Below are 24,310 nucleotides of genomic sequence, written 5' to 3' on the forward strand. Positions count from 1 at the left end.
AGAGAGAGAGAGAGAGGGAAAAGGAAGATGGAGGTGGTGAGACGAATTTTCATACAACCAGCCCCCATTTACATAGTAATACACACAAAAATGCATATGTGGTGAAACCAAAATAGCGTTAGAGTGGGCGCGCGTGCTGTGCAAGTGTAAGTGCAAGTGCTTGCCAGCTTCGACCAAGTAGTGGCTGGGCGTGCCACCGGCTCACAGAGCGTTTCCAATTACCGATCAAACGATACTGCCTACCGATAGAGAGCTCTCAGCTTCCGGTTAAAAAAGCAACAAAAACAAAAAGAAAAGTGTGATGAATGTGGGACGGGAATATTCTAACCACCTGTTTTTTTGTTTTGTTTTACTCTAAATTTCGATTCGTGTGGCTAGCACGCAAAAAGAAGGAGAGAATATATCTTATCGTAAATGTGGTTAGGAAACCAAAACGGAACAAAAGACGGATTTAAAACGCAAAGGAAAAAAAGAAACAACTCACACCAAGCAAGAAGATTCTAATTGCATTCGCGCTCGCTCGTTCTCGAAAATCGAAATCTTATACGAAAAAAAGTATATAGCGAAAAAAAAGGTGGAAAAGAATCTTACAGGAAACAATTCGAAAAAGGCCGTCGACGCCGCTCTCCTCCACGCCCGTTATAAAATCGATGGCGCATTTCGTGCTTTTTTTTTTTTCTTCTTTACTTAATAATCCCGCTGTTTGTGAGGCCAAAAGAGAACAGATTGAAGTGCGTGACAAGTGGTAAAAAAATTGTATTAGAGAGCTGAGGGGCGGTTTAAAATGTAGGAGCTGTGTAACATGGTAAAAGGTAACTATTTTCCATCATATTTTTGTCCATACATTTTGGAAAAATGTAATCTTAATAAGTGTGTGTGTGTGTGAGAGAGAGAGAGAGAGAGAGAGAGAGGTAAAACATAGAGAGAAACAGTATAGCGAAGAGCACACCAAAACGATCGGTTCGTCAAACCCACAATCAAAAGCTCCATCGGGAGTGAAGCTCTCTCTTCCGCTCGCATCTTCCATCACGACGATATACCTATGTGTCAAAGGGTTTTGCATTTATTTCACATGCTCTCTTTCTCTGTTTTCTCTGCATCGAGCGTGGAGACAACGGATCTGTATGTTACCATTTCTTTTTTTTTTAATTAAACACGAAACGGAAGAAAAAATCGCATACAACGCGTCGGGAGAGGATCTTCCTTGAAAGTGATAATGGCTAAAAATGCCTGCGTGATGGAACTATAGGAGTGAAGGCGGAGAGGGCGGGCGAGTAAGGAGAAAGTATTTTTGAAACCATTTTCCACGTCACTATTTATCCGGTACAATTTTATTTTTTTTTGCCCATCCTACCCAAACAGTTGGGAGAGAGGGAACGCGTGTGAACTGTGACCGAAGATGCAATGTATTTTTGTTTAGTTTATTGTCGATTTTTGTTTTATTTTTTATTTTTTATGTTAAGATATGTTTTCTTTGATTGCTTCGTAACTCGTGGAGGTGCTTTTGTGCTTCAAACCAAATCCCATTTTTGCAGTATTTTTTAGTTTATTGCGTTGCAGCTACTAGTTTTGGTTTTATATTTTTGGTTTAAATTTTGGTTTTTTGGGCTTTACGGCTGGTTCTAGTTGTTGTACATCAGGACAGGGCCTGAGAACAAACGCTCCCGCTCTCGCTCTCTTTCTCTCTCTATCACACACTTTTGTGTGTATTGTGAACGATTTAGTACTTTGTTTTTCAGTGTATGAGATTTTTCGGTAACAATTTGGTTAATTTTGTTTGCGCTGATATGCGATCTACACATGCGAACCTGGGTGTAGTGGCATAGACAAGAGCGGGAAGGAAAAAGCCGTAAACATACAGAGCGTGTTATAAAAACAGCAGAGGATGAAGAAAAACGCGCGCAGAAGAATTTCAGCAGGTCAATTTCTCCGCTAGGCACCGTGCAAAACCAGTTACGCCTATGATTTCCCCTCAATTAAACAACTCCTGTGTGAAAGCGGAAGGAGCGTGCAAGACACACACACACGCACACCGCGATGGAATGTTTCTTTCTTGTACATGCGTTTATATTTCGGTCCCCAGTAAAAAAAAACTCCAACCAACAACCAACAGCACACCCCCAACGTACCCGAGGATCGTTCTTGTTTCACTGGTTTTTTTTTTTATTTTCGTCTTCCCCATTGTGCGAAATTAAGTACTGCGAAAAGAAGAAGGGCGCCTTAATGTTTAGGCAAATAGCAAAGGAGTAGGCTGAAAAGCAACCCCCCGCGCGAGGGACAACGGTTCGCATTTTCATCGGAAAAAAGGAAGCGAAAAGCACACGCAAATCCCTGGCCCTTGAAACGAAGTGTATCTGTGTTTTTTAAACGCTGAGATTGAAGAACAAGAGAAAAAAAAAACACGAGAAAGACTAATAATGAGACGATGAGACGAGAAAATCAATCCTATTTCAGAGAGAAGGAGGAGAAGGGGGTGTGTATGAATTTTTACCGCTACCGCTAACGCAACTATCAACTACTACATCTACTATGAAGAAATAAATATTCTATAAAATATACAAAACGTGAGCAAACACAACCACAAGCAAAACACAACGAAAACGAGCGCACAGTGTCGTCTTTTTTTGTTTCTCTGTTGCAGCAACGCTTATGGAAGGAAATTGGTTTATCATTTTAATTGCCAACTTGGGCACTGTGACTGAGCGTGAGACGGTGGTTCAGTGGGCAGACCGATGTCACCGTTTCCAGCAAGGACGGAACGGGTTCGATATCGAATCTCCTTGCTTTCTTCTTCTCAAGATACTTCGAGGAGAAATTTTATTTCGGGATTATTGATTGATGTTCTCGGATGCGTGTGGGTGTCCAGTTTTTCGAACAAGAAAGCTACACAAGGTGGCGATCGGTCACCGATGCACGTAATTCAGTATCGATTTCAGGGATAATCATGAGCAAAATATTATCTCTCCCATCCATGTCCAACTCGTCACCACAAACACAAACCTCCATCACCTCTTCTCTTTCTTCCTCCACTGACATATTTTTTCCCCAAATTCACACATTTAACGGTCTACTTCTCCGCACCATATTAATCAAATTCTCATATTCAAAGCATCGTTACGCCCAAGATTAAATGATTTAGTTAATGTTTCGAGCAAAACAAACAAGATCGACTCCCTATTTTTATCCCGCCACTGTGTCTGTGTGTGTGTGTGGCATTTGGCTACGAACAGTTCGGATTATACATGGCTTTACCTTACCGTTCGCTGCTCACCTTTCTTTACATGGTGCGCTCTCACATTAGCCACCCCTTTTACAACACCCCGTTTATTATTAACGATTGATATTAATAGATCGAACGAGAAAAAAAAACCCGAAGTGGCAGGGAGGGCAAGGGTGCGCAACAGGGCACAAAACGGTGTCCCACCAGCTGCCTGTATGATGATACACATCCTTGCGTTTCGCTTCCAACACCACCGCACGATGTGTGGCATCGGGTCACGGTACAGATATGGAGCGACACATAGAGAGATAAATATATATACACGCTCCGGGCACATAATTAAAAAGTCTCCTTTGAATCCCTACCTCCTCCTCCTCCTCCCCAACATTCTCCCCTTAGACCAATTTCATGCCGCCCCCGGGGGAGTGGTCGGCTTCAGCCAATTGAGTTTCCATGGTTAGAGCGCAGCCCCTACGGTGGTCCGAAAACAGTGTTGTTTGACCATGTAATCCAGCTAGATTGAAACCACTTACCCTTAACCAGCCTCCGGAGTCCCGCCCTTTTCTCTCCAGCGGACAGAGGTCTAGTGCAGAGATGTCAAACTCTCTTTGATCTTTAAGATCTTTAACTTTGCAGATTTCTCCACTAATTGTCAGATCGTGCATTGTCCTCAACCAGCAATCAACCAGCATACTTGGGTATAATAGCAATTTTGTAAGAAAGAGAGATCGAAAAGCAAACAAAATTGCTTTACCAACCGGAATCAAAAGGCTCGGACACTTTTTTTAGAATATGGTTTTTGGGAAAGTATCAGGCCGCAACTACACCAAGCGAAGTTTCCTCGGTCACATTAACCTCCTATAATAGTATAACAGTTCAGCTGTCATATCAGTGACGGCTGCAATCTTGCTTGCAATTCCGCAGAGATACCCACCACCAGCATTTCTGCGTTTCATTGAATCACATTTCATTGCTGTACTGGATTGTCAACTGGATGCCGCATCTTCAGGTCGAATCTTTAGGTATGGTTGAACATGGGCAGCAAGAAGCTAACTAGATAGAATACAAGTGAGCTTATGGCTCTGATTTTGGACTCCATAATGAATGGGCATTTCTTTGGAGTTTGGTAGGAGTAACGGAGCTACTAAAGATTTGTATAACATCTCTAAATGAAGCTTTAGGTCTCCGTCCAAACCCACCCGGAGTCGATCGGTGTTGGTCGGAGTCAACAGGAGCCGTCCAGTGCAATGTACTTGTGATCAGACATTTCGTTGTGTTTTTTTCTCTCTCTCATTTTGCGCGTGCACTTTGTATACAGACCTTTGTTTTGAAGGTCGAGCTCGGACGACACCGACGACTCCGTACGATTCTGAACGACTCCGGACGACTCAGTATGACGCCGACTAGACTCCTACTTGACGTGACTCCCAATTACTCCGGATGACCCCGACTTCAGTATGACTCCGGACGACTCAGTATGATTTCGACTTGACTTGACTCCCAATGACTCCGGATGTCTCCGACTTCAAACAGCTCCGGAATGACTCCGGACTACTCTGGATGACTCCGATCGATTCCAGACGACTCCAGGCGACTCTGGATGACTCCGATCGATTCCAGCCGACTCCGAACGACTTCGGATAACGCTGGGCTACCTTCTGGAATTGGTTCCGAAATTATCGGAGTCGGATCGGAGTCGACTCCGGATTTTTACCAACTGTATCCATCACTATTATGGACCTTGTACAGCATCAATAATAATACCAGGCTCAAAAATATTGATCATCAAAATGACATCAACCTGTAATAATCTTCTATTGTGCTAAGTGTCAGTTGTTGCCAAAATGTTTGCGTACTAATTCTTGTTAGTTGTCACAAAACTGTCAAAATTTTGTAAATATCAGATGATGCCTATGGCATTTTGAACATAATCTGCTCCAGACGTCCTTCAGTAATCGTTCGTTGCTTAAATCAAATAAATTATATTTAACATTACAGTTGTTCGCTGTCGTAACGTAACTGAGAAAAATATCCGCATCCGTCTTTTGTGTCATATAAAATCATTTAAACAACTAGAGCGCGGCGTTTGACATCGCTGGTCTAGTGAAAGTAATCGACTGTTGCACAACGTCCGAGCGCGCGCGAGCATGGTGAAAGCGTTGCCGCTTCCTGGAAGCAATCAGAAACGGCTGCTGCTGTGGAGCGGTGCAGGAAGCATCCAGCAAGGTAGGAAGCAGCTTACCTTGGAAACTGGAGCCGATCCGTGCCTCGGTCTCGGGTTTGTGAGTTTGAATTCGAATGGAAGCGGAGGCCAGAGATGTTGGAGCTGTTTTGGGGCGCGTTTTGGAGCTGGGATTGGGGTTTGGATGAGATTGCACACTCCTCCAGCTCCTGCAACAACAACTCCAGGTGCGTCTATCGCTAAGGGGGGGGGGGGGGGGGGGCGGAGGAGAGGTGCAATCAATTATAAGCTGGGACAGTCGTCGCCGCCCGTGTCTGGGGGTCATCCACGCACCTCCGAGGAGCCTCCGAGGACCCTCAAGGTACGAAAGTTGGCGGGAGAGAGAGAGAGAACGAGAGCGAGAAAGAGAAAGATAGAGAGCGAGAGAGATAAGAAGAATAGCAAACCGAATCTCACATCACCGATACACACACACACACACACACACACACACGTGGGTCATGGTGGGTCCACAATCCGTCAAACGCACACCGACCGCTACAAACGGCCTTGTTAACGGGGATACCCCTGTCCGACCAAAACCAAACCCCACCCCCACCCCGAACCTCCCACTGCCACCCCACACTGTGTCTTGGTCGGTTTGTGTGTGTGTGTGTTTATGTTTTCCCGTGTGTTTGCCGTGGGTTCTATTTTCCAGTGCCGTGTCACCCTGTAACCTCCCTCCTTCAAAGGGAGTGGGGGGGGGGGGGGGAGGGAGGGGTTTGGGAGCATGTGGTTTTTTTGTGTTTATTATTTTTTTTTCTTTCGGCTAGGGTAGGGGAAGCTCCACAATAGCAACGGAAAAGCGAAGACGAAGAAGAAGAAGAAAAACACACACACACACACACACACAAAGCAACCAGCTCTCCAACAAAACGCGGGCCTGTGTGTTTGTGTGTGTGTGTGCGAGAGAGAGAGAGAGAGAGAGAAAGAGAGGGTTTTTTTTATTGCTCCCTTTTCTCCCAACACCCTCCCCTCCCTCCCTCCCCCCATCCCCCCATTTTGCGTTATGTTTGGAAGGTTTGTGGCCGCGGTCTGCGCAGACGCCGCGTTTTCGGTCCGCTCTAGGGCGGGAGGAGGGGAAGAAGCGTGGGTGGAAAAAGGGGGAGGGTCGGGTGGGTTAGGTTTCGGTACACACGGTGGCGGCCGAAGAAGCAACAAATTTTCCATCCGTTCCATTCGAGCTCGTCGACGTGACTGTGCTTGACTTGTGGTTGCCGTGTGTGTGTGCGTGTGCGTGTGCGTGCCGTGTGACAACCCACAACGCACAGCGGAGCAAATTTTTTGTTTGGTGCGGGTCCTTTCCTCGCCCCCCCACCCCCTACCCCTCGCGTAAGGAAAGAAAGACAGTCCGAATCCGAGGGAGATCGCGCGGCGGCCGGGAAAATCGGGCAAATCGAATCGAGCACCCCAAGGGTAGCGCCGTGCAGCTCCAGAGCAGTGTCACAGCGTGTGTGTGTGTGTGTGTGGTTGGGTGTATGTGTGTGCATGTTCATTTTTTCAAACACACGCACGGGGCACGCACGAACGCGAGAGTCAGCAGCGTCTACCAAATCCAGCCGCAGTTAGCAGTCATCGCAGCAGCAGCAGCAGCAGCAGCAGTAGCACCATCATCACCACCAACCAACAAAACAAATAAAAAAAAAAACAACGACACCACGGAGCGGTAATGGAATCGAATTTCAATTTGCAATCAATCAGATCGGGCGCGAGCGCGTCCGGGTGGGACGGGCTGGGGGCTCGGCGGCCGCCCTCTACACCTGTGCCCAGCAGGGGTCTCGTGGCAGGTCTTCCCGTCCGCTAAAGCAAAGAAGGGAGTTCGAGCGTCTATCTGTGTGTGTGTGCGTGTGTGTGTGAGGTTAGAATATTGACAAAAAAAACAGTGGGGGGATAGTCGACAGTGTCCCCAAAAACACGGATGCCCCTTCAAATTCGCTGGTGCCCCGTTGGAAACCCTCTCGCGCCGCTCGATCTCGAAAAAGTGGCCGTCGCGCGTCTTGCGAAGTTATGCGAAGCGACTCTACACGCGTGTGTGTGTATGTATGTGTGTGTGTGTGTGTGCCACAGTGCTGGTTACCATTGCCGATGTACCTTGAGCAAGGACCTCGTCCGTCCGTACCATCGGTAGTGGGAGTTCCTCTGGTTAGCCCAAAATGGGGGAAAGCCTTAAGGGAGAAAGCCTCCCAAAATGGAGGAGGAGTGAAGGGGGAGGGGGGGTAGAATTTACACCAATAAGCTAAAATGAGGGAAATGGTGTGACACGGACACGGAGCGTCAGATCGAGAGCACACCGAGATACTTCATCATTCAACCGGTTCCGGCAGAGCGACACAACGAAGAACCAAAAGGGGCGAGATTGGGACCCATTGGGGGGGGCTCTCCTTATAGCCAACCGAAGAAGTGACAATGTGTGTGTGTGTGTGTGTGTGTGTGAAGCAAGAACAGAAGACAAGCAGACACCGAAACAGGGACACCATTGCATACTCAAACGCAATCAAACCAGAAACGATACACAAATCAAAGTAAACCAGGTGCCTCTCTCTCTCTCTCTCTCTCGCTATGCCCACCTGTGCAGCGAGTCCGTGTGTATGTGTGCTATATCGGGAAAAAAAATCAGTTTAATCGACGGTGGAGTTGCTGTCGAGAAGCATCTAAAGCGCCCCTCCAGAAGATGTAAATTCCCGCAAACTACTACCGACGTCCTTCGCGATGTCCTCCCCAGATGTCTCGAACCCCCCCCCCCCCCCCCCCCCTCCCAGATCGCCAAGCCAAGGCTCGCGAGGTCTAGTGTGTCCGATTACGCACGCACACCTTACACATCGCTGCCGAAGGACCAGAAACCACCGCACACACAGAGGGCGCTGGGAAATGGAGGCGCCTGGCCTTCGGTGTGTGTGTGTGTGTGCTGACTGAAGGTTCTGAAGGTGGAAAAGCTGCTGCCCCTTCCTGCTCCTAACTTTTCTTTCCTTCCTTTTGGGGGTGTGGGGGGGGGGGGGTGAGGGTGGGGGACAGCAACGGGGGCAACCTTTAACCCAGTAACGAAGGGCGAAGCGTAAACCGAGCTCGGACCATAATCGGACCCAAATTGGGTTGAAGGGATGAAGGGGCGGGAGGAGGGGTTGCGGGGTGAGGTTGGAAGGCCTGGGTTCGAGCCCGCCCAGTGCCCTCCCATTTGACCTAAAACAGTGGCCGAAGGTTAATGGCGCTCTGGCTGGGTTTTGTTTTTTTTTTTGTTTTTTGTTTTTTTTTTTGGGTGCGTGTATCGACACTCGACATTAGACGACGAACTCTCTTCGGGGAGCCTTTTTTTTTTTTGGTTTTTTGGTTTGCTTCCTCCTCCCCCAAACCGCTCGGCCGTTTCGTTTTAATTAATTCTAATCTTGCTACCTTCATCACACAGCAAACGCGTCGCCGTGGCCGGTAAACCGATTTGCTGCTGCCGCTCCGTCACACTGCTGTTTTCTGCAAGGAGGGGGGCGGGGACAGGGGGTTAGGGGAAGGAAATAATCAACGATTAAGAACAGCCCAACTAACAACATTAGGAGAGTGACATTGAAGCCATCACAAAGAGGAGATTGAAGAGAGAGAGAGCGAGAGAGAGAGAGCGAGAGAGAGAGAGAGAGAGAGAGAGAGAGAGAGAGAGAGAGAAAGCTGAAGATGTTTGAAAAGGGAAATTGAGCCACACTCCAGTGCACGGAAAAGTGGGAAAATTTTCCAAAACAGCAAATGATAAAGGCACCCGAAAGGGAGAGAGAGAGAGAAAGAGAGAGAAAGAGAGAGAGAAGAGGGAAAAGTGCGCTTTTTGCATCCACCATAACGTGACAGAAAACGGTGGAAAATTGAGATCCCCTTGCCTTCCACTGTCCTAGGACCCCCCACCCCCCGCACCTCTCCCACTTTCTTCAGGGTTAGATACAAAAGAAAGGATAACACTCGCTTGCGCCCGTGTGAGTGTATGTGTGTCTGTGTGTGTTGTTTGTGCACCTAGGCACCTGGGCAAAACTCTCCTCCCTTCCTCCCACGCTCCCCACCCGCTGGTGGGTGGTAAACGCGCAGGGCAGCAGCAGCGTGACAGCTGTCAGAGGGCGGCCGTTCCGCGCAAACGCATATCGGTGTGTTTGGTTTTTGAGGGGGGGGGGGGGGGGGAGGGGGGGGGGGGGTTGGGAGGGTGGAAGATGGATTTTTGGACCAGAAGATACCCCCCCCCCCCACACACACACACACATACCCACACACGTGCTGGAGACACACATCAAAGTGTGTCGTCCGGCACGCTCGGGAGTGAAAACAGTGACGTCCTTTCATCAAATCTCCCTCATCCCCCACCCAGGCCCTCTCGTACAAGCTTTTCGATCAAAGTGATGAAAGTGGGGGGGGGGGGAGCGGGCGGAGGGGCGAGTCACTTCATCTCACTCCCATGTTCCAGTCCTGAGCCGTTCAAACGAGAACGTTGTGCTTTTGAACTCATTATGCCCTTGGAGCAGCTGCTTTGAAGCGACCGAGCTGCAAAAAACAGCTGCCTTGGTATACAACAAGCCTGTCACACACACACACACACACACACACACACACCAGGTAGTTGAACTGCCTGAACACCCTCCTGCATGACCAAGGACCGTACATTAGCTCGTCCAGTGAGGATGATTTTGTGCGATGGCGCGCTTGCTGCGCTGTCGCCCCATTAAGATGCTTCGGCGCTGATTAAGAGTGTCGCTAAGAGTGGGCGCCACCCACATACGCTTCATTGCGGGCGTGAGAGCGTACTTGTTACCAAGTTATGCCACTGCATTAACGACCACTGGCTGCTGTGGTATGGTGAAGTGTTTCTTCATCCCGTTACGTAACGATGCGCCCCTCCACCCTGACAGTAGCAGCAGCAGCAGCATCCGCGCGTCACGGACACTCACGCGGGCCTGTCTCAAGCATTGTACCAGTGTGCAAGGAATGTAAACAGCGTCGGTCAACGCTTTTCAGAGCATTCACGAAAAAACGAGAGAGAGAGAGAGAGAGAGAGAGAGCGAGAGAGAGAGAGAGAGAGAATGAGAGCAGCAGGTCCGGTACACTAGCGAAGCGCTTCACTAGCAAAAGCAAAATCCGATTGCTAGCAACGACAACCATTAATTGATGCACATTTATAAATCCGTCTGTACTGTGTGAGTGTGTTGTGTCATCCCGCGTTTGTAGTGTTTTGTGTGCTCTTGTTCTGTGTGTGTGTGCCGTCACTGGAGCGGGGAGCTTCAGTGGACCGAGCAAAGTGTACTTCTGAACTACAATCAAAGCAACAGATTGGCGTTGTTTCGTATTCATATACATGCACTCCCTGCGCTTCGAGCGTGCTGTGCCCGTGTAAAGCAAGGTAGCACACACACACACACACACACACACACACATACAACTACACAATTTCATGCAGATTGCTGTACATGTCTATGTCAAGTGCGAACGAGTCCTACCGGGACGAAAGCGTCACTCGAAGCTCGATCAGATAAATGGAGCAGTAAGAGTGAGCGGCGACGACGGCCCGTGCAGTGTGGACGCTTTCTTTTCCCTTCTTCTAAAAAGGCGCTCTGATTTTCAGGTTCTACGCGGCATTAGCGTTACGTAAGCGAACCACTTCGTATGCACTACTGCTGCTCTCTGGAAAGGAAGCGTTCCGTGCAGTGGGGTTTTTTTTTTTTGTTTTGTTTGGGGATTGGAAGAAGCTGTGCGGTGTGCTCTGTTGCACACCGATTTGCCCGCGCCGCAAATAGATTAGTTGCTTTGGCTGATTGTGTTTGCGGTTGCGGTGAGTGTCTCGCTCTGGATAGGGAGCAATTCTCGGCGGCTGCCGAAGTCCATTATGCATGTGGATGGTGGGAAATTACGATTTCTGAAATTACGGCGTGTTACTTCGTCGTCGTCGTCTCGGGACGGTAGTTGCGAGTGTTGAGGGCGGGTAGGCTGCATTTGTAAGGTTTTCTAGGATCTTCAATTTCCCCGAACCATCAGCGTTTGCACTGAGAGTTCTTGATGCAGGTGATAGAGCTTTGTGGCCGCAGGGTGTATTCCAGGGCTTTCTAGGATCTTTTCAACTTTGCTAGAAATCTATTTCGCATCATGAACTCTTCGCGGAATTCATCAATATCGTATACACAGTCATTTCCAGTTCAAGATTTCCAATAGCAGATCCGATCGAAACGGTGGTTAGAGCTTTGGGGGCGTTGAAGACAAGGCTCATCAATTTCTCGGATCATTCAATTTCCACAAAGAACGCTTCATAGAAGTCCGTGAAATCTTGTGTCTAGCCAATCCCAAAACCAAAATTTTTGATTGCAAATCTGTCTTGGCTGGTTTGAGATTTTATATCGTGGAGTTTCAAATTCTAGGATCCTCAACATTATGGGACATCTAGTATGCACAGTCTTCTTCAATTCGAGACTCTCAACTGAGACCTTTCAATTCGACCGTTGTAACTTTGAGGTCGTGGCATTAATTTCAAGGTTCTCTATGGCCGTCAGCATTCTTGATAGTTATCTCGAATTCAATATTTCATATTGTATATATTGTAAATCTCAAGCAGTTCCCCTTGCAAGTTGTTCAAGATCTCGCTTGAATGGTTTAAGTTTGAGATCCTGGAGTATTTTTCATGTTTTTTTATGATCTTCAACTTCTTAGACCATGCATGTTCCACGAAGAGCTCTTCATGCAATTCATCGATATAATAATGTACACAGTCATCTCCAGGTCAGGTCGTGGAGTTAATTTTCAGACATTCTAGGATGTTACATTTCCCAGAATATCTTAATTCCATAGATAATTCTTCTTGAAATACATCAATGTTTTCTTCATAGTCTTTTAGAAAAGCAGATATTACATGAGCAAGATGGTCTCTTTCCAGGATCTGGCTACCAACAATTATTTTCAAAGAACCTCACTCAGTGATGTATGGAAATAGCAATTAGTAGCTACTCTGAATCTCTACTATTGGATTTCTAGTTTGTCGCTTTGTGACAGCAAGATCCCGACATTCAACTCCCACTAATGACACTCTTTCGTTTTTACTTCTCATTCCAGCACTTTTCTAGCTAGTTCTCGCCATCGCTTCGAGCTACCAGTGGGCACCTGTCTCCTGGATGGAGCAGAACCGTAAACCGGCCCGTCGCTCTGGTGTGGACGCGTGTGGTACAGTGAGCGTGCGAACCTGCTGCCCGAGCAGCAACGTAGACGGACCCGGCCCGGTACAGTGCGCCACCACCGTGCGCATCTCGACAGCGTCGCTCCGCAACTAAACGCTCGCTCCCGTTCTCCCCAGCCCCTCCTTTCCCTACCCCTACACGAAAAAAAAAAACACCCACCGTGCGCCCACTGCCGGTCACCATTTTCGGCGCGAAGCGAAACGAAACGTTGGACGGTGCGAAGGCGAAGAAACCAGCCGACGACGACGGCGACGACGACGACGGCGGCGACGGTGGCGACAGTGACGACGGTCCCGGCGAGGAGGAAGAAGAGGGCGAAGTGAGGGACGAGGTCGGGCAGGACGAGTCGAAGCAGCTGCTGCGGCACGCGGCCGGCAGTGCGCTAGCGCCGCACCCCGCAGTCCCGCACGCCCCCCGCTCGTCGTCGTCGTCCAACGCTACGCGTGACGGGCCCGGCCGGAAAGCGACTGCCAGACTGTTCCGCTGCTGTTTGCCGTGCCGCGGCGACGGAGGCGGAGGTGGAAGTGGAGGAGGAGGAGGAGGACGAGGGGCCAGTGCCCGGAGCAGCGGTAGTGGGGCGAGCGGCGAAACGCTAAAGGACACTGAGAAGGGCGCCCTAAGAAGCGGTACCGGCCGGGGCCGAGACCGGGGCGACGGCGTCGGCCGAGGAGAAAGAGGACGAAGAGGAGGAGGAGGAGGAAGTGTTGAGGAGTCGATTGGTTGTGGTAGCGGTACCGGCAGGGCGGACGGCACACCGGAAAGCGCCGCCGGTGTCGGTGACAGCGGCGGCGGCGTCGGCGGCACCAACACTCCTGGTGACGCGGTGGCGATGGCAACGGTTGTGTCGGGCGACGGGAAGCAGACAACTGGTAGCCTGACAACCACCACCACCACCACCACTACCACCATTCTGACCGGTAATGGGCGGCCGCGGAACAGCACACGGGGCGTGCTGCAAGCTTCCCTGGCCAAGCAGGAGGAAGACGACGACGAGGAAGCGGACACGGACACGGAGATGCAGGGGCAGCAGGACGACAGTGACGCTGGTGTCCCACCGAGGGAGATGGTCGGCCCCGAGCCGGGCACGGTCCAGCCGCAGCACCCGTACGCCATCGGGCTGCTTGCGGGCGGGGCCGGGCTGATGGGTGGGTCGGGCCGCCCCGGGGCCCATCAGCGGCCGGCCGGCCGGCATCGGGGCACCTCGGCCCAGCAGCATCCGCAGTCGCTGCCCCACATACGGGAGGAGCGAAAGCGCAACGGCAGCGCGGATGCGACCGTGCGGCGGGAGGCAGACGACGAAGCCGACACGAGCGGCTCCATGATGGAGGAGGAGGAGGAGGAGGAGGACGAAGAAGAGGAAGAGGCAAGGGCGGGGGAAAGTTTGGAAGTCGGCCGGAAGGAGGCGGCGGACGAGGAGGAGCGGGACGACGACGAGCAGGAGGAAATCGACGACGGCTACAGTGCGGATGAGGACGACTCGGCGCGGCGGGTCCTCGCCGTCCCACTCATACCGACGGTAGCCGGCGCGGGCAAGTACCAGCAGGCTGGCAAACCTCAGCAACAACTCCCACCGCCCCATCCCAAATATCATCGGAACCGGCGCCATACGCTGGCGAACGTGCGGTAAGTACCTGCGCTGTGGGTCATGCCGCCACGGGATGTTTAGAAGTCTTTTCGGGAGAAGATATTGGGAAGGAGACTTTGGAGATAGGACCTTGAGGAGAAGGCATGCGGGTCTAGGAAGACATTGATGAGAAGACCTTGCGTGAAAACAACATTGGGGAGAAGATGCAAAGGAGAAGATTTTGGAGAGAAGACATTGAGTAGAAGACCTTAATGAGAAGACCTTGATGAGAAGACATTGGAGACAAGATTTTGGGGAGAGTACATTGGGGTAAAGTACATTGGGGAGCAGATACAGAGGAGAAGATATTGGAGAGAAGACATTGGAGTAAAGACTTTGGGGAGAAGACATTGGGGATAAGACCTTGAGGAAAAGACCTTGAGTATAATACATTGGAAAGAAGATGCAGAGGAAAATACATTGGAGAGAAAGCAATTAGAAGAAGACATTGGGGATCAGACGCTGAGGAGAAGACATTGAGCAGCAGATATTGGAGAGAAGACTTTGAAGAGGAGATATTGAGGAAACTTTGAAGTCTGGCGGAGAACGATGCCAATGGCGGAAGTACGCCGTTTTTGGAGTCGAGCTCGTTTGGACAGCGTGAAACTCCCATCCCGAACAGTGTGAAACCTCACCAAAGCACCCAATCACCCAAGCCAGTATTTAGCCTGTAAAAGTTGATTAGTCGACTATAATTTTGCCTGCTCCAACAATTCGATGAAACCCTTCCGCTCTCCCCTCCCCCACTCCGCCCTTCTGTTGTTTTGGACGCCTTTGTGATGCGCACTTCCAACACACCGCCGTGTGTGTGTGTGTGTGTGTGTGTTCGGCCGGATCTTGCTGGTGCTCAGATTGTTGTTTTGTCGAAGCGTGAGAAGAAGTGGTCTGGGGAGAGCACCCCGCCGCCGACGGTTTAGGTAATGCCGAATCCGCGGCTGTGCCCTGCGAGCGCGCGCACTTGATGCGCTTCATGTAATCGGATTCGCGTGATTCGCCGACAAAAGGGCAGAGCCGTCGCTCGAAAAAGCAAGCAGGCGAGCGGGGACGGCCCGTAACGGTGGTGGATCTTCCGCCCTGGACCTAGTTAATGATGTTGCCCCGCACTCGCTACCGGCTCTGTGTTCTCTCCTCGTGTGTGGGTGTGTGTGTGTGTGTTCGGAGAGCATAGAATGGCATTCATTTGCGCCGGGGAATTTAATTGGCGGGTTTGTGAGTACGCCGCTCGCGATGTAACGCGCGATGTGAAGGTAAACAAAAACAGCCAACAGGAGGGAGGGTGGGGAGGGGGATTAGGTTGTTGCTTTAGGTTAAGTGCTGGTCGTCGTCGTCATCTACCCTACTGATGATGCTCTGAAATGAAATTCAACATCTTCAATATCTCCAATGTCTCCAAAATCTAAATTCTTCAATATCTTGAATATCTCAACACTTCAACATCTCCAATATCTTCATGATCAGACATATTGAACGGCTTGGACATCTTCGAGAAAGCAAAACAAAATCCCTCTGAAATTCACCCAGTTCCTCCCCCGGACTGTGGTCTGTGAGACTTCGCGTCCCGCACAATAGCGGGCCTGGGAGACTGCCGAACGCGGGGGTGCACCAGTTTCGGCACCGCTGGTGACGTCGCGTGGGAACTGTTCCGGCGAGCCGCCGCACTGTTTGTGTGTCGGTGTGCTTGCGCATTTCAATGCCCCATTGCGCGCGTAGCCCATATGATCATCATTAGCCGGGCCGGGACCCCATCCAACGGGTTGTAACGGGCAATCGCAAACAACTCCGCTTGTGCACTGATTTCAGCCTGATTTCGTAAGAGGGTGGAAACGGGGTGAAAACGGAACGGAAACTGACACGCGCAGCGGAGAAAAGCCGCCCATTTGCTCGCCCAAGGGGAGGGGGTGTTGAGTGTATTGAGGTCTACTATTGATTGGTTTTCGCGATCTTTTGTTTGTTCCTGAGCTGGGAGGGTCGCTCTCTCTCTCTCTCTCTCTCTCAACATGCACAGATGCGCTAGTAGAGGGACGCAGATGCGCGAATACAGCCAGCGTTGGATGCACTTTTTTCGTCTTCCTGCCTGCCTCTCGCTCTATCTCTCTCTCTCCCTCGTGCGCGCTTTTTTCAATTGAACACTTGAGATTCGTGATTGGAGCACACGGCGGCGGAGGGCAGCATAGGACGGCGGATGATTGCGTATTTGTTCTATACGTGATTTAGGGACTGTCGGCCGTGCTCCTCCTTCCTCCTTCTGCTCGGGCTTTTGATAGTCGGGCAGCGCGCAAAACAAGCGGGTTCCCGCCAGTGGCACCGGTTCGCGCGGGATGCACTGGTCCGTCCCTTGGGTAGTCAGCGAGACGTCGTTCGCCCGAGAGCAGCAGCAAACACACACGCTCCACACACTCCCAGGGGCAGGGGCAGGGGCAGGGACCATTTTTTTGTTTTGCGTGTGTGTGTGTGCGTGTATGTGTGTTACGGGTGACAGTTTTCCACGAATTTTCCGAACCGTTTTTACTGAATTTTCGAATTTCCTATTTTTGGAGACTGAGAGTGAACACGTGTATGTGTGTGTGTGTGTCGGTGAAGGTGCCAGAGAAATGTCTGGGAGGTGAAATCACACCCGTCCGTCCCTGGCTGGAGGGGCCACAGCGGCGCCACCCAGGTGCGACACTGAGCAGAGCACGGCGGCAAAGCGTGTGTGCCTCGGGCGCGCGAAAAGGGGGTGACCAGCACACGTTTCGCGGTGCTGATGTGTTGGTCACCGTGACGACCAGCATGTGATCAAGCCTGCCATTCGCTTGCCATCCTCTTTGCCACACTCTGCCCCGGCGCGCTAGTGAGTGTTTGTGTGCGCAAGTTGGCCGGTGAAAATAGACACAAACCAATTCCAGAGAAACCGCGGACCTTGGCCCTGGTGGGAGTGGGAGGGAAGCGTCTTGGAGGGCCTTGGGGAAGGTGTTTGGCACATACCAACACCATAGCCGGTCCGAATCTGTCCCGCACACACCACCAAAGACCCGTTTGTCCCGAAGCGGCCATTCAGGAACAGAGCGGGTACACCACGGTCCAAAATCAACTCCCCGTGACAGAGTGTCGCGAGAATTGGCCCGTGAACGGTACAACCAGCGCACTCGTGTCAGTGCATATACATGTGTTTGTGAGTGTATCTGTGTGTGTGTGTGTTTGTGACTGTGTGATATCCTGCTAGGGGATCCTGGAACGCGATCGTGTAGCCTAGTCAGAACAAAAAATACAGAACCAGTCTCGGGACTGCAGTCTGAGAGCAGTACCCCCAAGGACTGCCTGCACATCGGAGGTGCGCTGCACATGTCATCGCATCATGTTTCGCAACAAGTACTTCTTCAGTAGTAGCGGTGGTGGAGCCGGCGGCACAGGCAGTGGCAGCGGCGGCAACAAGCGCAGAGGCTCCACGGCACTGCCCCACTGGTAGGTAGTACCTTGTGTTCGAGTGATCGCGTTCCTACACTTCCATGCTCTGGAGTAGCGCCGAAGAATGCAGAGTCGTTGCAGTACCCGACCCGACAATCAAATCCCATCACACCGTCATGATCAAACCTCGGCCCCGCACTGTCAACGTCATCTCTGCTCAAACTCCGCGTCGCTCCTCTGCTGCTGCTGCTGCTGCTCCATAAGAGCAGCCTTCCCCTAATAATATCCGATGACTCCACCGGCGCTCGCCAGCTACCTGCCGCTCGATGTCGTTGTACTAAGCGCGGCTAAAGACAGACAGGGGGCGTCTGTGGACGGGGTCTATATGGGACGCCGCCGGGTTTTGAGTTGTGACAGCAGGCTGCAAACGAATGGAATACCCCCCTCCCCTTCCCTAGTTGGAATGTGCTCCCGAAGAGGGGAAGGGGGGTTTTTGAAGCAAGATTGGCGCGTGCTAGAGCGTACGGCCGCCATACACGCCCGTTCGTCACTCGTTTCAAGCGTCTGCTTTCTCCCACTGGGGCTTTTTTTCCGCGGGAAGATGTCTTGCTTAGGGGAGGAAGTGAGGGAGCAAGAGAGATAGAGAGAAAGAGCAGGAGCGAAAGGGAAAGACAGGGAGAGCACACGGGCACACATCACAGTTGGTGCTGAATGGTGGCCGAATTTTTCTAAATATAGTTGACCACGGATGCTGGCGGCACCGATCGTCCCGAACGACTTCACACATACACACACAAACATCTACAGGGAGTGTGTGTGTGTGTGTGTGTGTGCGTGTATGGTGTGAGATCGAGCGCTGCCCAGCAAACGGCGAGCGGGAAGCGCACTATCGATGGACAAAAACCGACGCCACCGTGGCAGGATGGGGGTGAGATGGTGGTGGTAGTACATCTACTATTCACACCGACTAGATGTGCGCGCTCTACAGCGGAACACACCGCACAATGGTTTCCGAACAGAGCAATGGGGGGACATTTACGGTTTGGGTTTCTTTTTAATTATTTCATGATGATCTTTCGTCATGTGCTTGCTGTACTGGACATCCAGAGATGGTATCACTTGTAACAGTACTTCATAATGAAAAGTGTAGTAAAATGTTTATGTGTGTATGGAATGAGATGTTCGGTAGGAATCAATTTCATTGCTCAATTATCATTTATCAAACAAAAGAGATAGAAACAGCGTGGAAAAACGGATCCTTATTTAAATGCTAAATAGGACAGCTAGGATCAGCTGAAATGTTTGATAAATATTGACATCATATTGGATTAAAATAACTTGCTATGTTTCAAACAGGACAGGAGATTGTAAGAAACAAAAACGTACTAGAAATTATTTGACTTGTCTCTGGAGATTTTGTTTGGTTTGGAAACAATCACTCCCTCAGTAGCTGTCACTACTTTGTCGACCCGTAAATGTTGGCTTTTTGGTGCAACTTGAATTGCTGCAAAACACAGGTTCAATTAGCACTTTATTACTAGTTTGCTCGTGTTTCCCCGAGGGGGCCAAGCAGGCCAATTTTATATACATTTTTGATAGCCATCGTCCCGCAGGGAAGTTTAATTGAATGTAAACAAACTATAAAGTGAAAAAATATTAATTTTGATCGCTTTATGGACTGTTCGCCTATTGCTTTCTCGTATTATCGAGAATTAAACCACGAGAACACAACAGTTTTATATTGCATATATACGGTTTCGATTGTAACAAGATGTTTTACAGTCGTTGCCACCAAATTTTGGCTCTAAGGCATCAATTTTTGACAGTGCGCATGAATTTTTGCCTCTAAGGCATCCATTTTTGACAGTGCGCATCAATTTTTGACTCTAACGCACCTATTTTTGTCTGTAAGTCATCAATTTTTGACTCTTGTAGGAATAATGACAATTTTACAAGGTATTTAAGCAGATTTTTAACAATTGTTATTCCACAACTCATAAAAAATTACAAAAACTGTGTAAATTGATTGTTTCTTGAGAAAAAATGATGAAATTTTAGAATTTCTAAAGCTTTTGTTTATAGCTGAAAATATGTGCCAATTTTTTTCACTCCATTGAAACTGGCAAAATTGGCAAAACAATTGTTTTATTTTAAATTGTATCAATAAAATTATTCACTATTTAACTTAATTTCGATCATTTCAGAACACACAGTTTCAGAAATTTCTTAAAATTTTGTAAATAAAGCGATTGACTCACAGTCAAAAATGGATGCCTTCGAGGCAAAAATTGATGCGCACTGTCAAAAATTAATGCCTTCGAGGCAAAAATCGTGAAACGCTGTCAAAAATTGGTGCCTTCGAGACAAAAATAAGTGAGTTAGAGTCAAAAGCGGCAACGACTGTAATCATGAAGGGCTAATAAATCCCATGCAAAACACGTGGGTTGACATATTGTGAATATTGTTTTTTTTTTTCATCTCGTTGCAATATTTTATGATAATATGTCATACATTATAGAAGAAATTAATATTGAAAATCAGTAGGCCCTGTCTGTGCTGTGTGAAAGTTTTTATGCAAAAAGAAATCCAGCTAGCAACCACTAAATCTCCTACTAACCAATCGATGAAAAATGGCGGAAAATGTAATTCATTTGGAATATACACTAAGCAAATTCCCGTGGTACTGTCGTCAACTCGAACGACTCAATAGCATGCCCGTCATGGGTTCAAGCCCAGAATGGATTAACTATCCGGCTACGTGGTAGTGAATTAAGTCTCTCGAAAGCCTGTATAGGCCGGCATGTCCCCATATGACGGTACGCCAAATAGAAGAAGACTAAGCAAATTATTTTACTTACCGTGCCGTTACTTGCTCTATAAATGATGAGATACTCAATTTTCTCCCTTAATGTCCGCCCTGAGACTATCGTGCACGGCCTGGTGCAAGAGCAAAATAAAACACAGAAACACACACACAGCCACACACAGAGCATCCACCGAGCATCGTCCGATCCCATCCCGTCACACGGCTCCATTCATGTTCGGATTTAGATCGCAAAACCATTCTTGCAGTGTGTGCGCCTGTTGCGCGCGCGCCAGAAAGAGAGCTCTTCGTATGCGCGCGTGTGTGCGCGTGTGTGCGTGTGTGTACGGCCAATATCATCCCTGCTGCTGCTCGCTCGCTCCTCGGCTGGCCGTGTTTTTTTTGTGTGTGTTGTGTGTGTGTGCTGTGTCTCGAGGGAGACAAACAAACAGCAGCAGGACCAACAAAACAGCCGTGCAGTGGCCGTTGCGTGAAGTGGTGCAAATCGTGCCTTCCACTTGAAGCAAAAACAAATCCTTAGTGCGTTTAGTGTGTGTGTGTGTGTGTTGTGAAACAGCTGCTGGTGGCTGTGTGGTTCGTTTGAAGCTCGCACACCCGGAAGGACACACCGGCAATGGAACCGAGCGCACCGGAGCAGCAGCAGCAGCAGCAGCGGGCTACGACGGCTGTGGGTTACGGCCAGCGCACGAAAGATTCGGCCACGTTCGAGTACCGAACCGTGCGGATACAGCAAAACTGCCAACAGCAGGTCATCTACTCCAGCAGCAGCAGCAGCACCAGTGCCTCCTCCTCGTCAACCGTTCACCGATCAACCCGGGCGGGCGAGTCGGCGCTGGGCAGCAGTGCGGCCGCGTCCCGACTGATGCTGACGATGGGCCGCCCGAACCACCAGCTTCCCCCGGGCCTGTCCCTGTTCGGCTGTGCCGGCGGGGCCAACTACCAGCGCTGCAAGCTGTGAGAATGCTAGCCGTAGCGAGAGTGTGGAATGCGTAATAGAAGTTTAGTGGTGGGAGAGGGGTATCGGGGAGCTAGGTTCCAATTTTTCGATGAAAGTTTTGTATCGAGTGCGTGCCTCGCGCACAATGTGATTTTTTTTAACCCTCCACCCCCCCCCCCCCACTTGTGGGTGGGGATGGTTGGAGGGAGGAGGTGCAGCCCTATCTTTTCCAAAACGCGTTACGCGCGCGTAATTGATTCAATTCATTAGGCGCGCGCACACACACACCCGCGGGAAGCTGTGGGAGGTTTACAAGAAGCAACCCTTCGTCTTCCCCTGCGCAACATGGGAACTTTTGAGGGGCGGTGGGTGCAGCAAATCGGCCCAGAGATTGTTTCATTGTGTTGCGGCTGCCCATCTGCCCCGTTGCGTTGCGGGCCTTTAATGAGCTGCTCCGCCCACCTCTCTGTACCGCTCCCCCTTCCTCCTCGACCACCCCCAACTCCTCTCGCGGCAGTGCGCGGGACCACGGTCACGGTAGTCCCGGGGCGGACATCGGGGCTTAATATTATTGTAGCGTGATATTTAAAAATCTAAACAAAATTGAATCTAAAATCTAATTTGAATTAAATTTACTTAAATTTGGCTAGTTGCTTGGTTTGCATACAAAATTGCTCTAAAACTGCAGGCATTAGTTAGCGCTTTTTGCTTGCTTACCTCTTTTGCTGGCAATTTATATGTGTATTTGTTAAAATTGTTAATGTTGATAAGGTACAAATAAGCCTTTCGGTGCATTACAATTTCTCGGAACTTTCAGTTCAATTAAAGCTTCTTTTTTTCCATGAACACACCAAAAATGTCAAAAGTAGTGTTTGGTTTTCCAATCATTTTCAGACGTACAAAATTATTAATTTCTTCAAACAGTTATCAATAGATCCTTACCATCCATTGAACGGCTTTGAAGGCGATTAAAAGGCATTCAAGGCTTTAATCGCCTGAGAAGGCGAATAATGATTTCAATCGAAAGTTTCACGATTTGAATTGAATGAGAAAAGATAGTTTACCGCCATCCTAACTTGTTTATATATCGGTTTTGCCTCCCTGCGAATGTTGCTGCCAAATAGAGCAGCGACAACGCATTGGGTACCGGACCATGGAAGCGTAAGTTCAACTCTTCCTTTTTTTAGTATGCAAACTTTTTCTCTGTCTTTGCATTTAGTGCTATTCCAATTAATAGTTTCATGGTATTAGTACTATGAATAAAATGTATTGAAGAAGTAAAATAAAAAAAAAACAAGAAACTTGTTGAAGAAACAAACAATAATAATTTCACAAAAGTATCAGGGCTTAAAGCAAGAGCATACGGAACACACAAATCGTGCAATCGCATCTCGCACACACATCCCTGGGAAACACTACAACAGTGCAGTGTTGAAGACGATTGTAACGGTTGTCTTTTGGCGATTTGCAAATTCAAATGTCAATGAAATTGAATGCAAAGTGAAAAAAGAAATGTTTCATTAAAATACATCAAAGGCATTTAATTATTGCTAAATGCACTCATAATTCGCACTACAGTTTGCCGGCGATTAGAAGGCATTCAATGGAAGCTTGCTCCATTGGTAGGGATGGCAATGTGAAGTATAGAAAATAAAAAAAAATCCCAACAGCAGGACAAAACTGTACTGTAAGAAAACAAAAGTGCAGTGGCGCCCTCTGGATGTTCTATTCAAAGGGATAATAGTAGAGAAACGACACACGGAACGGAAAACTGAAATCAGCAATTCTGTCCGCCCACAGCAATGAGCGGGAACCACTGTGCCGGGGGGGGGGGGGTTGTGTCATCCGCCGCGCAACAGTTTCGCGTCATTCCACGCTGTGATAGTGATGCCGCACAGTGGCCCCAGTGATTACCCCGGACCGATTGCCCGTAGCCAAATGCTCCTCCCAGCAGGAGGAGTAGCGAGGGAGGGAGGGAGGCAAAGGGGGACTAGGACACTGGCACAGTCACAGCGATGTTAACGTCACCCTCGCTGACGCTCGCTTCGTTTGGCGCTCGTCCCAAACGAGCTGTTGCCACATTCTAGCTTCTAGCTAGAAGTTTAGCGAGCGAGCGAGCGAGCGAGCGGTGGAATTTGTTGCGGTGTAATCTCTCACAATACGCAGATGGTTTTGGGTGGTTTGTTTTTAGCGCGCTGTTGATCGATGCGAAACAGCTGCCGAAGACCCCTGTGCAACCGCTGCAAAAAGATCGTTCGGTTTTCGGATGGTTTCGATCGCAGTGACGCATGGATTCCAGCGCTTTTGCACAGACACCTAATGAGCATTTCTTTCTTTCTTTCTTTTCTCTCTCTCTCTCACACACACACACACATACATACACAAACACTCTCTTTGCAGCTTCATGGACAATGCGGAAGGATCCGGCAGTGGTCCACCGAGCGGGGTCATGAGCGTCGTCGGTGGGTATACGAGCCGCCGATCGCCTCTGCTGCTCCCGTCGGGCGACGGGGGACCGGGTGGCCCGGGCGCGCTGCTGTCGGCCGCCCTGCCCCAGCGCCGCGAGTCCTTCCTGTACCGGTCCGATTCCGACTTTGAGATCTCGCCGAAGGTGTCGTCCGTGTCGCTGCTGGCGGCGCGCTGCAGCGCCAACAACAGTGGCTCCGGCACGTCCACCTCGAACGTGGCGAGCACCGGCAGCGGCACCACGCTGACCTCGGGCGGTGGCGGAGGAACCGGCGGAGGCAGCCGGGACGGTGCGTTCCACTGGAAGGAGACGAGCACGCTGGAGGAACCGGCGGTACTGTCGTCGATCGCGTCGTCACCGTCCAGCAGCGCGACGACCGTGGTCGGGGCCGCCTCCTCCACCGTGGTGACGTCCTCCACGTCCGAGCGGACCACGTAAGTAGGCCGGAGCGCGCCCGG

General features: G+C 49.8%; 1 protein-coding gene across 4 annotated transcripts in view; it reads left to right on the plus strand.

Annotated features, from left to right (window-relative positions):
* Window positions 1-6,563: 6,563 nt before the first annotated feature.
* LOC120959054 (cAMP-specific 3',5'-cyclic phosphodiesterase-like) overlaps window positions 6,564-24,310 on the plus strand; it is a 26,002-nt gene continuing 8,255 nt past the window's right edge. Inside the window, exons 1-3 of one of the 4 annotated variants that reach the window (XM_040382228.2) lie at window positions 6,564-7,107; window positions 12,495-14,239; window positions 23,786-24,286. In XM_040382228.2, the coding sequence (XP_040238162.2) occupies window positions 13,446-14,239; window positions 23,786-24,286 (1,295 nt within the window). In that variant the 5' untranslated portion in view covers window positions 6,564-7,107; window positions 12,495-13,445. Of the gene's footprint in view, window positions 7,108-9,811; window positions 10,798-12,494; window positions 14,240-16,388; window positions 17,682-20,239; window positions 21,403-23,785; window positions 24,287-24,310 lie in introns of those variants that run through there. The other 3 variants (XM_040382302.2, XM_040382470.2, XM_040382384.2) reach the window with 3 other exon arrangements.

The sequence above is a fragment of the Anopheles coluzzii genome, chromosome X (genome assembly GCF_943734685.1).
Source record: "Anopheles coluzzii chromosome X, AcolN3, whole genome shotgun sequence".
Taxonomy (NCBI): domain Eukaryota; kingdom Metazoa; phylum Arthropoda; class Insecta; order Diptera; family Culicidae; genus Anopheles; species Anopheles coluzzii.